This window comes from Centropristis striata, chromosome 11 (assembly GCF_030273125.1).
Source record: "Centropristis striata isolate RG_2023a ecotype Rhode Island chromosome 11, C.striata_1.0, whole genome shotgun sequence".
NCBI lineage: Eukaryota > Metazoa > Chordata > Actinopteri > Perciformes > Serranidae > Centropristis > Centropristis striata.
Window position 1 is genome coordinate 17,599,233 of NC_081527.1, and position 16,423 is coordinate 17,615,655.

At 41.7% G+C, this 16,423-nt stretch overlaps 1 protein-coding gene across 4 annotated transcripts in view; it reads left to right on the forward strand.

The window, feature by feature from the left end:
- Positions 1-15,837, forward strand: part of arhgap21b (Rho GTPase activating protein 21b) — a 39,228-nt gene extending 23,391 nt beyond the window's left edge. For 3 of the 4 annotated variants that reach the window (XM_059343837.1, XM_059343838.1, XM_059343840.1), the window contains 16 exons: positions 2,700-2,843; positions 3,055-3,157; positions 3,268-3,313; positions 4,576-4,701; positions 4,795-5,094; positions 6,824-6,885; positions 6,978-7,123; positions 7,216-7,358; positions 7,669-7,827; positions 7,954-8,032; positions 8,162-8,235; positions 8,332-8,421; positions 8,549-8,716; positions 9,499-9,604; positions 12,627-12,658; positions 12,757-15,837. In XM_059343837.1, coding sequence (XP_059199820.1) covers positions 2,700-2,843; positions 3,055-3,157; positions 3,268-3,313; positions 4,576-4,701; positions 4,795-5,094; positions 6,824-6,885; positions 6,978-7,123; positions 7,216-7,358; positions 7,669-7,827; positions 7,954-8,032; positions 8,162-8,235; positions 8,332-8,421; positions 8,549-8,716; positions 9,499-9,604; positions 12,627-12,658; positions 12,757-14,307 — 3,329 coding nt within the window. In that variant the 3' untranslated portion in view covers positions 14,308-15,837. The remainder of the gene's footprint in view (positions 1-2,699; positions 2,844-3,054; positions 3,158-3,267; positions 3,314-4,575; positions 4,702-4,794; positions 5,095-6,823; positions 6,886-6,977; positions 7,124-7,215; positions 7,359-7,668; positions 7,828-7,953; positions 8,033-8,161; positions 8,236-8,331; positions 8,422-8,548; positions 8,717-9,498; positions 9,605-12,626; positions 12,659-12,756) is intronic. The other variant, XM_059343839.1, reaches the window with a different exon arrangement.
- Positions 15,838-16,423: the final 586 nt, after the last annotated feature.

A 16,423-nucleotide genomic window follows, 5' to 3' on the forward strand; every position in this document is an offset into this window, starting at 1 on the left:
GCTTAAACATTATGGAATATATTGAATTTCTCCTCTTAAAATATTGTTTTCGTGAATGGTCTCTCCTCAGGATGGATTAAATTATGGTTCAGTATTCCCATAATATGTTTCCTGGTGATTAAATAGTTGTCATCAGTGCTTTGAAAAGCAGTTTTCAAAAATGTTTGAACTAAATCCCTTTGAGGGCTTATCAGAATGTTTTGCTTTCCGCTGCTTTGTATCAGGGTTTGTTTCCAAATCTACTGAGTTTTAATGCCAAGATTTTCAGTGTAGTCAAAGAATCTGTTGAAATCAGTTCGTGACATAATTTATAGGAACTCACAGCATGTTTATTGGTGTGCCTTAATGACAATGTAGCCATAGTTACATTGCTAGAGGCATGACTGTGTCTGCAGATGGAGGCCCTTTTTGAAATCTTGTCAGATTGAAAATATATTAGATATTTAATGTTCAGATATCTATATATATGGCCCCCTATCATCTGTCACGTGTCTGTCTACCAGTGTTTCTGTAATACTACACAATTTAGTAAAATGCAAGAGTAAGGACTCTGTGAGAGTCAGTTGTTGCTGTATTTGTTTTGGTTCTCAGTGTTACTTCTTAATTGTGGATATCAAAGAACCAGAGTGAAAAGAAACTTTAAACAAATTTGCTTTTCATTGAAAGACCCAGATCAGCTTTTTGTTGGTGGTTTTAATTTAAGTACCATGTCTCTGGTGGCTAATGTACTTGTATTTTGGGAGGACATAAAGAAAACATTCTGTATTTTGCAGGTACACAGTATAGAGGAACTAGGCCACAGGCAGCTTCAGTACTGGAAAGTTTTCGTTTGACCCAAGGGAAAAGAGTTGGTTTCTAATTTTGATTTGGTTGATTTGGGTCTTTTAACAGAAGTTACTTTTTTTTTTTTGCTGGGAAGTTGTTCCTACTACATTTTACTAAGAGTTTTTTTAACCATATTTATTTATTTGCATAGGGGTGGTCTGGAGGAATGCCTTCAGTATCAGTGAGGTCACTACACTTGCAGCTTACCAACAGTGTTTCCGCTGTTCTTTAAGTGGTCCATGTAATGTTGGTTGGCCAGGTGCAGGTACAGACAAAGCAGGCAGTGATGATGCCGCAACACCACCATTCTGGGACTGGTGCCCTAGTCCAGGACAACAGTGCCCTGATTGTGTAGGCCGCTGGGCCTCCATCAATGGCCTGTTTGAAAGCCCACTAGTCAAGCCCTAAGTCGTGTGAGGTAATTTGGTCCAATAGCCCAAATCCATCAACTTATTAGGTAAACTAAAGGGAAGTTGTATATCTTTTATCTTTTTTAGAAGGCAGTGTCTGATATTTTTCACTCCTTCTGCAGTGTTATTTGGTCCTACTTTGAACTAAATAATGTAGCACGTGCCTGTTAGAAGAGTGCTGCTTTCAGCTTTGAGAACTGCTCATCCAAAAAACTTCCCACTTGACAATGCGCTTCCTTTGGTCCTGAGCAATACACCTGCAGCACATGACATGACATAACTGTGCCCCCTACATTACTGTTGTCTTAAATATTTCAGTTTGCTGCTTGGTAGTGACACAGTTAAAACAGTCCCCTCTCAATAAACTACCAACTGTGTAATTAATGCACCACTTATTACTATGTCCTCTAGCTCCCAAGAGCTTGAATTCAACACTGCATTATCTTGGGTCCCCAGCAATACATCTGCCAAGTGTGATGTCGATCGGACTAACAGCTGTCAAGAAAATCGAAGGACAGACATACAGAAAGAGAGACACTCCTCCTTCCAGTTTAGTTTGATTAATTAAATATTTATGCAGTTTAATTTTAGATACACTTTCTAAAACCTCTTTTACTAGTTTTGTGTGAGATTCTTTTGGAGGAAGTGGCTTCATGATATTGGTGATGAACAGTTTGGGCCTGGAGCAGAACCCCTCAGGTGTTGCTATAGCAAGCTGCCCGGTGTATGGCCTGTCAGGAGAGTGAACATTAAACCTGAAGGGACCTGCGTTGTTCTGTTCTTTTCGCTACATTTATGCCTCATATGCAAAAGTGCACTGCATTTTTTTTTTTTTTAGTTTCAGCCCTTTGGGTTTTTTATAGACTTTGATTTATGCCGAGTATAGTAGAAAACATTGCTCATCTTATTTTTTGGAGAGACTAAATAAACTTGGAAGACTTTAAAGTTACTAAATGTTAACTAATGACGGGCAGGACCGTAGCTGGATAGCCAAACAGGGCTTGTTGGGGAGATGATGACATCCTTTTGCCTTTGCCCCGTTTCAAAGTTGGGTACAGGCTAGAACTAGGACAGTTGCTTTTAAATTTAGCTCCAAAAGCCCCTCGGCTGCAGAGAGCAGCTTTGTACTCTGAGCTGTTTCAGACTTGAAGTGCCAGGAGTGGGCGGTACTCAAGTGTTAAGATCTTCCTTTTCCCTCAAGAAACATGTCAGAAGATGATCTGCTCACACTCTCAGCTGTGGTGTGCCATGTAAGCCATGGGAGTCCTAGAAAGACTGTTTTTAATTTTTCCTAGATCCCACAGATGATGGCTAATGAAGTTGTCTTTGACACACAGATGTGAAAGAAAAAATGTAGCAGGCTTCATTCTTCCAAACAGAAACGTAATGTGAAAATGTAGAGCAGAAATATATGTGGTTAAATGTGACAAAATTTGTATTTTCACTTTTGTATTGTCATCATAGATGAGCCAATCAGCCCCAGTGTCGACCGGGATGCCGCTCCTATTCCACCCTCCGCTGTGATATCTGTTGCACCATCCATAACGACAGGTCCCTCCAGTCCAGGCTCACCATGCCCCATTCGTCGTCAATTGTCACATGACCAAGGTAAACATAGTTTGGTTGGCTGTGTGATGGACGTGTCAGTCAAGGCTTGGCTTTACTGTGCAGTCCTTTGGAAAGAAAAAATGACTGACATTTTAGATCGATTTGTTTAGACTATGGCTAAAAACACAAAACCACCCCTGAGAGCTTATTGTGACCCACATTAACACATTATAAGTGACAACTAAGATCATTTCTTTTTTTCACTGAATAGAATCCCTGAGAAGTGCTTTGCTGGAGTCTGATACAGCCAGCAAAACAGAGCGGTCCAAATCCTACGATGAGGGTCTGGATACCTACCAGGAGGAGAGCAGAAGGTGAATGTATACTTGGATAATGCCATTGCTTGAGTTTTTTGTCATTTGTTTTGTGTTATGGATCTGTCTGAACTGTCTCTGACTTCTCTTTTGTTCTTCCACTTGTGTAGGAGATCTTCCACTAAGAATATGCCCAGTTTCAGGGGCCTGAGGAAGGTGAGGAACTATAGGATTACTCGCAGTGTGTATTTTTTTGTGCCATTATGCAGCATTTGATTTTTTTCTTTCTTTGGACCCAGTTTTTACCTGCCCAGATAGTGGCATATAAACATGTGCAAATAGAAATCCTTCTGTAATTACAACGTTTGAAAATTCTAGGTGTGTAAAGCACAAGTTTCCTCATGATTTGATATTATAGCGATTCTTTGGACAATGCTAAAATATTTGTCTGCCACAATGCGATTTCGATTTGACAAATTTCAGGCACCTGCTTTTACACACTGTTAAAGGAACACTCCACCGTTTTTTCATATTAAAACATGTTATTCGGGTAAGTAAGACAAGTTGATACAGACCTCTTGCGTCTCAATGCGTGCACTCAATCGCCCTGGCGCGCGGAGCTACTTGGCTAGCACTTAGCTTAGCCCAGTTCATTCATTAGGATCCACACAGATGGATAGTTAGAAGCGACCAAACTCCTCCACGTTTTCCCTATTTAAATACAGCTACACGAGTAGTTAAACGACCAAGTATGGCGACACAAAATAAAACGTGGCGCTTTCCGCCACGTTTTATTTTTGATTGAGTGCACGCATTGAGACGCAAGAGGTCTGTATCAACTCGTCTTACTTACCCGAATAACATGTTTTAATATGAAAAAGCGGTGGAGTGTTCCTTTAACAACAAGAATAAACACAGTGGGAATTTCAAAATAAAGGCATAATTCAAGCTGATAAAATGTATACATTTTTTAATTTTGCATCAATAATATAGGGTGATTGATCATTAAATTGATATTGATACAGACTGATGTACTCTTACATCCCTAGTAATGATTGAAAACATTGTTTCAAGTAAGACTGTATTTTCCCCCAAATTTAGACCCAGAAGAGAACAGAAACAGAAGTGGTATTCGGTTTTGTTTTGGACATAACTGAGGAAGTAAATACTTTAACACTGTAGGTGAAAAACCTTCAGCACTGACTGGACAATCAGATTACTGCTCGACTACCAGACGGGCTTTGATGCTCTCTGTTTACCCTCACTGGCTTCCTTGGGAAGTGTTTTGAGACAGAAATGTTTTTTTTGTTTTTTTTATTGAGATGTCCTGGTGACCATGTAACTGTGACATCCCCAGTTTGATTCCCCTCGAGATCTTGTTGCATGTCATCATCCTCTCTCACTCTCCCAGTGATTCATGTCACACTCTACTATCTGTGAATAATGCCAGAGAACATGTCATGAATTCACATTTGCAGGCTCTGGACGGACATAAATCCTCGGGTGATTCTGGATCTCGAAGGGATTCTTCTTCTGACATCTTCGTCAGTTCCTCCAAAGAAGGGTTGCTCAATTTTAGGCAACATAGTACAGATAAAAATAAGGTATGTCTGTACACTCGCACATTGAATTAACACTCACATGTGTCACTAATGTTTGGATGTAAGTATTTCTCTCTTGTCTCCCCATCTCTGCAGCGTGTTGGTGGAGGAATGAAATCATGGAAGCCAATGTATGCCGTTTTACAAGGTTACAACCTCACCCTCTACAAAGACAGGAAGGACGCAGTGTCTCATGCTTCGACGCCTTCTGACGAGGAACCACTACGAATCAGCATCAAGGCCTGTCTGATTGACATCTCCTATAGCGACACAAGACGCAAGAATGTGCTGCGACTCACCACCTCAGACTGCGAGTATTTGTTTCAGGCCGAAGGGAGGGACGAGATGCTGTCTTGGATCAGAGTCATTCAGGAAAACAGTAATCCAGATGAAGAGGTGTGTTCTAGCATGAGCCAAATTAAGATTACTACCACATGATGTTCTCTTGTAGCCTCACATCCTGCTAAAATTATGGAGCTCTGGAGAAGTTTAAACACATCTGTCATAAGGCCAAAAATGACAGGGGCATCATCAATCCACCCAGTAAAACGTCGTCAGGGCAGAGCAGTTTTGGTCAGTTGTTTACAGTTGAATGTTAAACAAGAAACCAGACTTCACTATAGTTTTGAAAGGAATAACAGGCACACCCATCAGGTTAACAACAAAGTCAGCCAAAGTCTGTCTTTGAATAAAATACAATGCTGCTGTCAGTGAGATGGAGAGGATTACAGCTCTTATTTATAAAAACCTGCACAAAAGGTGTCATGGAAACTTGTTCTACCCAAGAAGAACAAAAAAACACAGGTGGCACTTCTTGGGGTGTGAGAGGAACATTTCAGCGAGCTTCCTTTCAGCAAGACCTCATTAAATGATATCTCCTGCCAATATCTGAGATAGGCATCTGGAAGCACATGATTAGGCAGGATTTGAAATGTTTTGGATAGTAAGGGTGATTGAGTGCACATATTGTGGTGCCAGCGGTGGTAGGACTGCCCCTATTGTCAACATAGATCAGTTTCACCACTGACCAAAATGTTAAATCCAACCAGTATGTGGAATATGTAAAGAAAAGGTACCTTGATCACTTTATCCCAATCATATAATATTTTTGTAACACAGAAAATATGCATGGTTTCTAATCATGTCTGGTTACTGGTCCTATTACTGCCCAATGAGTAGCTATTTCCTATTATTGCCTGGTATACATTTTAGATTAGCCAATGTTATGACTGAAATGTGTAGAGATTTGCATTTATGCATCACTGAAGGGCGCTAAAGAATATGATTATATTGGATTTACGAACAATGTCAACTAATTTACAATTTTTCACTTACATAAGAAACTAGGACTACAAGCAGTACTGAACGGGCCCTGGCAGTACACGCGTGTCGGGGCATGCTGCCGTCGGGGTGTGTGCGTTACAGGGGCCAGTCTATACCACCCCTATGAATTTCATTGCCTTAAGTGTTATAGTGTGGCCACGGTACCAAATATGAAATGAGACTGCCACCACAGTGCCACCTAGGGGCCGATCAATAAAACCTTAAAGGGTTGTCCTCAGGAGGGCATTGACAATAATTGTACCAAGTTTTGTATAATAATGCACAAACTGTCCCTTTAATCCTCATACAGTGTCTGAAGGAGGACTCTTAACTGATATGATAAGTTAGAAGAGGCAGTTAGCAATGGTGGAAAGTAACTATGTACATTTACTCAAGTACTGGACTTAAAGTACAATTTTGAGGTACTTTTATGTACATTTTATGTAACTTTCTACTTCTACTCCACTGCATTTTGAGGCAAATATTGTACTTTTTACTCCTCTACATTTAGCTGACCGCTTCAGTTACTTTTCAGGTCAAGATTTATAATGAAAAACATGATACATTACATTGTATGTACATACATACAATGCGCATGTGCAGAAGGGCCGCGCATGCGCATTGCGCAGAAATAAAAAAATAAATAAAAATAAAAAAGTTTGTTGCCTGCTCGGGCCCTAATAATCATTCGAAATACAACAGGAACCTCGCAGGTCGTTGCCTGCTCGGGCCCTAATAAAAATCTAAATCGAACTTGTTTTTAATGTAACAGAGAACTTTAACTTTTCTGCTGTCTTTACAGAATGCTACTGTAACAAGTCAGGACCTGATCAGTCGAAAGATCAGAGAATACAACATGATGAGGTACACAGGACTCGACCACATATCATGTAGTCTAACTGTATGCCAACCTTGTGTTAATATTGGTGTATTTTTTTGCTGTTTGTATGGATCAGTACGCCCAGCAGCAGGTCTGAACCCTCGCCCAAAACCTCCCGCCAGTCCCTAAGTATCAAACAAGCCTTCCTGGGAGGTAAAAACGAAGGCAAGATCCACAGCCCTCATTCGCCCAAAACAGGAGAGGATCGGAGGGCACTGAGAGGTAAAGACACCAGCTCCATTTAGTGTGCTTAGAGGGCATTTCTAATCTCGGATGGCTAATTTATGTGCATATATTTGTGTTCACTCTGTCAGATGACTCCAGTCCACCGCGGGACAGAGCTGCTTGGAAAATTGGCATTGCAGGGATCATGAGGAAGCCCTTTGAGAAAAAGACTCCAGCTGGGGTCACATTCGGGGTTCGGCTTGATGACTGCCCACCTGCACAGTCTAACAGGGTGAGTCTCAATCTCTCATTATGTATTTAAGAATACATCCTTCAGGATTTTAGCATTCAGATTATGCTCTTGGTATGTTGCTCCCATACACATAAAATATTGATTTTGCATCAACCTGTCAGCCAAAGGGGTCACTAATCCTTGCCTGGGCTCACTTTGGTTGGCTGTTGGAGACACCGATATGTATGGCACATTAATGCATACAACTCACGTCTGCTCATCTAAACAGTTTTTTTCTCAAATGCTCAAATTGAAAACGTAAACAGCTTTTTGTGTCTGATGTCTTTCTGTGTTTTTTTGTGTTGTGCAGTTTGTTCCTCTGATAGTGGAGGTGTGCTGTAATGTTGTGGAGGAGAGGGGTCTGGAGTACACAGGAATCTACAGAGTGCCTGGGAACACTGCTGCCATCTCCAGCATGCAGGAGGAGCTCAACAGCAAAGGAATGACTGACATCGACATCCAGGAAGACGTGAGTGACTGACAGTCGAGCTGCACAGTACAGTGTGCTGCTTTACTGACAACATCTTTTAGCGCTGACAGACTTGTGCAGTAAGCTCTTAACGTAACGCTCTCTCGATCTTTCACTTCTCTACAGAAATGGCGGGACCTCAATGTCATCAGTAGTTTACTTAAGTCCTTTTTCCGAAAACTTCCAGAACCTCTGTTTACAAATGGTAAGATTTTGTAAACTGTAAAACGTTTATGGCTGAGGAATGTCAAACAGAAATTGGAGTAACTTTAAGTCATCTGTGCGTTTCTTCCTGTTGCAATTCTGAGTAAAGCTTTTCATGCTCTATTCACAGAAAAGTATGCTGATTTTATTGAGGCAAACCGAAGTGAAGACTCAGTGGAGAGATTAAAGGAGCTCAAGAGGCTGGTTAGTGAATAATCTAATATGAGAAGCGCTCATTTAAATGACATTAAATTCAAGACTACCATTAATCCTGAAACTCTGTCCCCTCCTTTTTTGCAGATACAAGAATTACCTGATCATCACTTTGAAACTCTTAAATTCCTTTGTTCTCACCTCAAGAAGGTTTCTGACAACTGTGAAAAAAACAAGGTGAGGCTTGTAACAGGATCCGTCAGCGTTAATGTTGTTAGATAACACTCTCCAATCCCTTGTAAATCCAGAGTCCCTGACAGGATTATTTCATTAAACCCAATTTGTCCTTACCTGATCTGTTTAGATGGAGCCTCGTAACCTGGCGATTGTCTTCGGACCTACGCTGGTCAGAACCTCTGAGGACAACATGACCAACATGGTCAACCACATGCCGGACCAGTGCAAGATAGTTGAGAACCTTATCCAGCAACACGACTGGTTCTTCACTGATGACGGTGACGAGGACCCTGTCGTATGTGGCAATTTAATTTTCCATTCCTCCTTTTGTTACATCATAGATAAACAACTCCTATCATGGATTATCATTATGCTGTTTATTTTATAAATATGGTTGTATAAAGTTGCACTACAAATTAGTTGGATTTGAAAAACATGTGAAGAACAATACCCAAACCTGAGTTAATTCATTCATTTTTTTTTTTGAGTCAATCAATTATGTTTTCTTTCCTTTTTTAAATTATTTTTATTTGGAAATGTTAGTGAAAATAGAACACAGTTATTGTGTACATGTATTGACATTTCCGTTGTTTTCCCCTCTTTTGAACCTATAGGCATGAAAGCCTTATCCCACCCGCTTAAACACACACCTAGAGGGCCAGAAAAACTGAAAAAAGCAACAACATAAACACACTGCACATTTGTGTATGCACACCTACATCGCTCTGTATAGTGAATACTGTACATATGCTGTAAATTAAATACTGTAAGTACTGTAAAGTACACACTGTAAATATAAATGTATAAAGTATCACGATAAACATAATTGAAATGCTCTGATTATAGGGTTTACCTGTAAGAGATTAGAACTGGACATGAGCAGGCAGATGCATATATATAGGAGGAAAAACAGTTAGATTTTCTGCTAAAAATACATAAGTTGCTATAGCAGGAAACGCAGCTAGCGGTCGTTGGGCATGACTTTGAGTATGTTTTCTTTCCTCCATTGTGTTCAGTCACTGATTTTCTCTCTGCCTTGTCTTCTATTCTTGTCATTTCCTCCGTGTGCCGCTCCAGACCACAGCTGAGCAGGACAGCACAGTGCAGTCTCAGCCTGTGCCCAATATCGACCACCTGCTCTCCAACATCGGGCGGACTGCACCTTCGCCGGGCGAAGTCTCAGGTAAGTCTGAGAGAGTTATCTCTTTGCAACAGCGCTCCAGCATCACCGCAAGATTTTCTCATGGCAGCAATAATATATGTCATTAATATTATTAAAGTTTAAAATATTTGTGCAATAGATATACTTTAAGATTAAAATGTTAGCTGTGTATTTTTGATGCTAAAGACAATAACATCATGCCTATTTTCCATAATTTTAAATGCTTTGAGCAAAATACGAGTCTACCAACTTTTATTTGTGTTTCTGTTAAAGCAAGGTTTTTCAGTATTTTTTCAATGAAAACATTTTGTGCTCTTACCATTGGAAAATTATTGAAAAATACCTTGCAGTATGTTTGGCCTTCTTTATTTATTTGTTTTGGGAAAAAAGTCTGTTTTGTTTCGCTGTTGGCGTTTTTTTTTTTTTTTTGCCCAAAGAGATAAAAATTGTCCAAGTTTTATTTTTGTTCATTTCTTTGCTTTACTCTTTATTTCCTCTTGCTCAAGTCATTTTTTCTCCCTGTGCTTTACCTGTGTTGAGACGACGACTCCTTTTCTTTCAGTTCTTTTCTTCCCCTCCTCCTCGTCTCTCACATAATCCCGGCATGTTCTTTCCCAAAGAAAATCTAACAAACAAAAAGAAACGATGGAAGTTTTAACCCTTCTGACCTCTGCCCTTCTGTGTGTAGTGTGTTGTTTTTCTCCCTTATTCCTGTCCAGCACTCACACATTACCCAATCTTGACACAGGCCAAGTGGGCGGCGTCTATCACTCGATGATGTCACTGATGGACTCTGTTATGTCAGTGATGGACAGCTGGGACTGTAGGAAGAAGGACGAGTGTTGTGCCCAGTGTAGCTGCCTAGTCTGCAGAAACCCGCAGCTCTTTTAAATTTGGGCGAAAGGAGGAAAAAAGATAAAAAAGAAAGAAAGAGAAGTCGATGTTTGTCATTTTTCCTGTGGTGTGCACGTCTCATATTTAAACCAATACCCTAAATTGAGGGGATACAGAGCGATGCTGCTGTACTCTCTCTGAAAGCCCTTCTGCTGTCTCTTGTTGTCTCTAAAGCTGATCGCAAGGACAAGTAGCATGGTACGGTCAACCTCAGGTTCTCTCCCGGTCATGTGGCATAAATCTGTCATGATGTCTTAGGGTGGGGTCGTAGTGGTGGGACTGAGCTGGATGTTCCCCAGTTTACACTCAAACAAACCCACACATACAACCAGTTAATATGTAGGGACTTGTTGATGCAGAGGCATACATGCAGTCATGGGACTCCAAGCATGTAGATGTAGTGGTATTTGCCGCGACAGGTAGTTTTTTTTGTTTTTGTTTCAGGTGGCTCCTCTTGTGTCTTTTTATTTGTTGTTGTTTTTTGTCTGTGATGTCCTTATTTCAAAATCTTTGTCTTCATTCAACTACAGATAAATATTTCCACACATACTTCATCTCCTACATGATGTACACATCAATCACCAAAATGTCCCTCACACTGTCTCCCTCCCCAGCCCTGTGCTATACACTGACACACACACTTTGAACCTAAATTAGATCATTAATAGCCCATTTCCGCCAAAGGAACTCTTGTAGGAGCCCAGGAATCTTTAAAAAAAAATTTGTACCAAATTTGTTTGTCCTTGTTCCAGAAGAACAGCTTTCTGATAGCCCAAATAACTCGGAAGCACTGCCGCTCACTAGTAGCAATATTAAGGCCAGGGTCGGACATCTTGGCTGCGGTCGAAAACACGTTTGTTGAGTAAAGTTCCTAATTGAGTAAAAAAGGACTCAGAAGTATCTAAGTGGTATCCATGAGAAGAGCTGCTGGAATTCTGCTGAGAAATTAACCAGTAAAGGTGCTTTGATGCTTCCTTTTTTAAATCTCCTTTAGTATAAGGTGGACTGGAAGTATTTAAGATGTGCTTTTTGTAGTCCACCTGCTTAATTGCACCTGCGTCAAAAACATCCACGTTGCATTATTACATAGCCTTGTGTAAGTGCAGTCAGATTCTCTGTCCTTTTTTGAATTCCCCTTCCTCAACTTTTCCTTTAAGAACAGGGACATGTCATTTTTTCAGCTATTCGACCCCAGCCTTCTTGTCATGTCTGACATTACAGTAAGGTGAAGTCGTCATCTTCCTGACGAGTCATGGTAGCTCCAGACTAAATGCACACAGCAACATACTGACATTTTACACAAATTTTTTTCTTGTATTTGAAAATTTTATCTCAAATGTTGACGCCACTCTTAAGTTATTCTTTCACATTAAAATAAAAGTTAGTGGCTCCATGGTTCCTGTAAATATTTGGTGGAAAGTGGTTATTAATCTGCTTATCTTTGTTAGCTGTAGTTTGCGTGTTTTCTCTTTTTGCAAAGTGAGACAAGAAAGTTTTTGTGAACTCTTTGCTTTGCTTTTTATGTTGTTGAGAATGACAGGTTACATGGTAAAGGGCCCCACAGCAGTTAATCTAGCTTTGAGTAAGAGCAATCTTTCCGTTATACTATGGCTTGCCTGCGCCATCTGTATCGACCACGACATACACTCACTGATCTGTTCAGCTCAGGCCCCTTACGTCAGAGCAAACTCATCACTCCCTCTCCGCTGTGATGTCTTTGAGTTGGGAAAGAATGCCTACAGCTGGTTGGTGGCTACATGTGATGCTCTGTGACTGACGTGTTTGTCCGTGATGTGCCGTCGTTCCATCGATACATGAGCATGAGCCGCTTTTTGTGTCTTGGTTTTACTGCTGGGTTTTCACTTTGTTTCCTCTCACCTTTCATCTCAGGCCTCTTCTGCTGCTTTATTCACTAAGCCATATACTGCTTCGTGTAAATACTCGCCCTCCTGTATCTCTCTCTCTCTCTGAGCTGAAAATGTGTCGTCTGCTTCCATTCAGCTGCTCTCATTATACTCATCATGTCTGTCAATTTCACTCTGAGCATACTTTTAATCTGCCTCTTCTCTTTCTTTATCTTATCTGTTTTTTTTTAGCAAGACAGAGGGTTGGCAGACTTAAATTAATGCATTTTCTTTCTTTTATACAGATTCAGCATGTAGTGACTCCTCCAAATCAAAGGTATTGTCCTCTTTTTTTCAAATAAATCCTTCATTCCTTTTTCTGTGCTGTCTTCATATTCTTATGACGTGTTTTGTTGCATCCTGGTTCTGTGTCAGCAGGGCTTGTGGGGGTCAGGGAAGGATCAGTGTAGCAAAGAGATGCTGCGCTCCTCCTTCTTCGCCAGCCGCAAACGCAAGAAGCCCAAGGACAAACCTCATCCCAGCAGTTCAGATGACGACCTGGACGGTGTGTTCCCCAAGAAAGAGCTCCCGGAGGAGAGCCAGCAGCAGCCTCTGTGGTCCCCGGACAGCCGGACCGAGGAGGAGGGGGAGACAGATGAAACCAGTGAGAAAGACAAGAACAGGAGCAGCTCGGAGGAACAGCTTGACAAAACCAACAGGAAAGAGTCGCAGCCCTCTCCCTCTCTGCCTCCTGAACACATTTCCTCCACCCTTCAAAGCGGCTCCCCTTACGCTTCGCCTCCTCATTCCCCAAACCTCAGCTACCGCATGCCGGTGCCCCACCAGTCTTCTCTGTCAGACCCGCCTTCCAACTACGATGACACAGTGTCTGACCTCGGTACGATGAACAGCACCAGCTCCCAGGCTTCAGTGCCCAGAATGAGGCGGGGCAGGACGGCGGCTCTGGGTCCAGAAGCCGGCCCCAGCGGGCTGGGAGCGGAGGTTTGCTCCATCACCTCAGACTACTCCACCACCTCCTCCATGACGTTCCTGACCGGAGCTGAGCTCAGCACCCTCAGCCCTGAAGTGCAGTCCGTGGCGGAGAGCAGGGGCGGAGACGACGCGGACGACGAGAGAAGCGAGCTCATCAGCGAGGGAAGGCCGATGGAGACGGACAGCGAGAGCGACCTGTCAGTGTTTACAGTCGGAAAAGCCGATCAGCGAGAACTGCAGGAAGCTCCTCGACCCCTCCCCTCCCACAGACTCATTGAGTGCGACACGCTCTCCAGAAAGAAAGCTGCTCAACAGAAAACCGTTAGCGAGTCTTCACTGGACGGAGCTTGGAGCGATAAAGATTCCAACCGACTGTCACGCGTGTTGGGGTCAGTCAAAGGCCGCTCCACGGGCAGCCTCAGCTCCTCGTCTCGGAGCGAATTAGATAAGGCAGAGCCTGCATGGAAGCTGAAGATCACCGACAGGCTGAAGGTACGTCTGCGAATGTCCGTGGACGACATGTTTGGCGTGGGCAGCCAGAGGAGCCGGTCCCCGGAGGGCCGCAGCAAGAAGAAGAACATCAGACGCAGACACACTATGGGTGGTCAGAGGGACTTTGCAGAGCTGTCTGTTTTGGGAGACTGGTCGCAGCATGTTGGCATCGGTTCAGGGTCTCGGTCGGAGCTGTCAGCTGTGGACCAGCTGAAGCCTAAGTGCAGCTCTCAAGACTTCTCCATTAGGGATTGGATTGCCCGCGAGCGCCACCGCACCAGCAACCCCGAGGTCAGCCTGGACCTCTCTGATTCGCAGGGGGGACTGTGCAGCGCGAACCCCCAAAACCTCGGAGCCTCGTCCTCTTCTGAACATCGTCCAGCTGAGGTGTTGAACGGGGACGTCCCCATGAGTAAAAATCTGAGCCTTTCTGCCACCACTCACCCACATAAACTTACTAATTCCCAGGTGGTCCATTCACGCTTCTATCAGTACCTGTGAGAAGTGTTGGACATGTGTGACTGTGTGTTCTCCGTCTGTGAGATGTGTACGTACTTGGGAGTCTGTCAGTGTAATGTCTGTCGGTTGATTTTAGTGAATGAGCATGTTGTACAAAATTTGTCCAGAGTGTGTATGTGTGTCTGTAACTGGTGTGTGTGCTTGTGAAAAGAGAATTACTGCACACAGGGATCGTCGAGCTTGCTCATGTATAAGGCATGAAACAAAATGGTGTTTATACCTTTTTAATTTCTCTTTTCTTTTTTTTTTTTTAAATGACAAATGACTTTGGTATAGTGCAGCAGGGGGATATCCTCCCTCCTGATACACATCCTCGTTATGCTGAAGATCCAGAGGACCTGTCGCTCACAAAACAATGAGCCTGTGAAGTTTGTGCAAGGAAGTGTGAACAGTGACGCTCAAGTTAAGATTGTTTAAAGGTTTAGCTAAGTGGCTTTAAGGATGAACTGACTTTTAGAATGAATAGGAAGTAGTTAAAAAAAGTTTTTAGTATTGCAGAGGAACTATTTTTGTGTAAGATGTTACGATGTTCAAAGTCAGTGAGTCTCTCAGTAACCAAATGAAGAATGTACAGACATGCTTGCTGTAATACTGACTAAAAGCTTTAGATGCTTGTGTTTCACTCTAAAGTGTACATATCCCTATTTTTCTGTGTACTTGAATTGTGTTTTTGGTACAGCCTGTGTGCAGACTGCCTCCAAGCTCTCTGCTGTCAAAGGGGCCTTTCCAAAGGTACAAGGATGACGAGGAGACACTGGACTTATGCAAATGGAAATAGAGTTCTTATTCATCCCAGTTATGTGGTTTAAAGAGCAGTGAACAACATCCCTCTGATGCAAATGTTATGCTGTGTTTTTAGTGTTCGTGGTTCACACATCTGTCAGTGGCCGGCGGCAAAGAGGAAGATAAAAGTCGTCGTAAGAAAAAGAAAATGGGTATTAAAATCAGAGAAATCATGTTTTTTTTCACAATAGGAAGTGCCTCACAATGAGTTGTTATGGGTGCCATATTGTCTTTGTTGAGATACACGAAGATGTTACTGTGAATGACATTTTTATTGTCGACTCTAAGTCATTCAACAGGTTATGTAACAAAATGCCGAGCTTCCATTCCTTAGGCATTCCACTCTGGTCTTAACATGTTTTATACATTTTTTTTCCCTCCTGTTTTTCATTTTTTTGATTTTAACAGAACTTGAATTTTAAATATTCTTTGTAAAATAAGTAACTTAAGTGTACATATAAATGCCATGTTTTAGCTGCTTTACTTTTCATTTCCATCAGATTGCAGGATTAAAGTACAGTATTGTGAGATGATGATGATGATGATGATGCTCATGAGGCCTGTGTGGTTGTTGTGGGCGGTTTGGTACTTCTCTGAGGAGAGAGATGTCTCTGCATGAGGAAACACTTCATCGAGCTGGACCGTTGTACCAATGCTGTGTTCCTCTGATTGTTAGAGGGGTGTGCACAGACTCCTGAAACACTGGAAATAAATTTTGTCAATGGCAAATGGTTGTGTATGTTTATTGTATTTACTGTATTGTAAAAAAGCATCAAATGGGTGAATGTAAACAATTATGTAGGGACCAAATGCCAACCAGCCACAGCAATAAGTGGTTAAGAGTAACATCCTAAGGGGGTTCAAGTTGTCATTACGCATCTGTTGATTGTGCAAAACTTTGCTGCAGGGAACACATTTAAATTGTGTATGAATTCTACTATTTTATACAACAGCCTATAGTTTATTACATTTTATGTCATTCTGATAACCTTTTTATTTTGAATTGAAATAGTTCATTTGTGTTTGGCTTTTTATCAAGGATGTCAGAGTGGAAGTATTCCAGATATTCAGATATTGATTCTAATATTACACTTACACAACAAGAACCATTAACGCCTTTTGATATGTAATCTTTAATTTATGCTGTGAAATCATACAACAACCTTTTGTTGATAAGGCTTATTGGGTTTCTGACACCAACTGATCATTGAACATGAGCCTACTTTTCAGAATAATTTCTAAAATATGAAGGCCTATAGTAAGATGCAGTAGTGTTCAAAATAATAGCAGTCCAATGTGTCTAACCAGATTAATC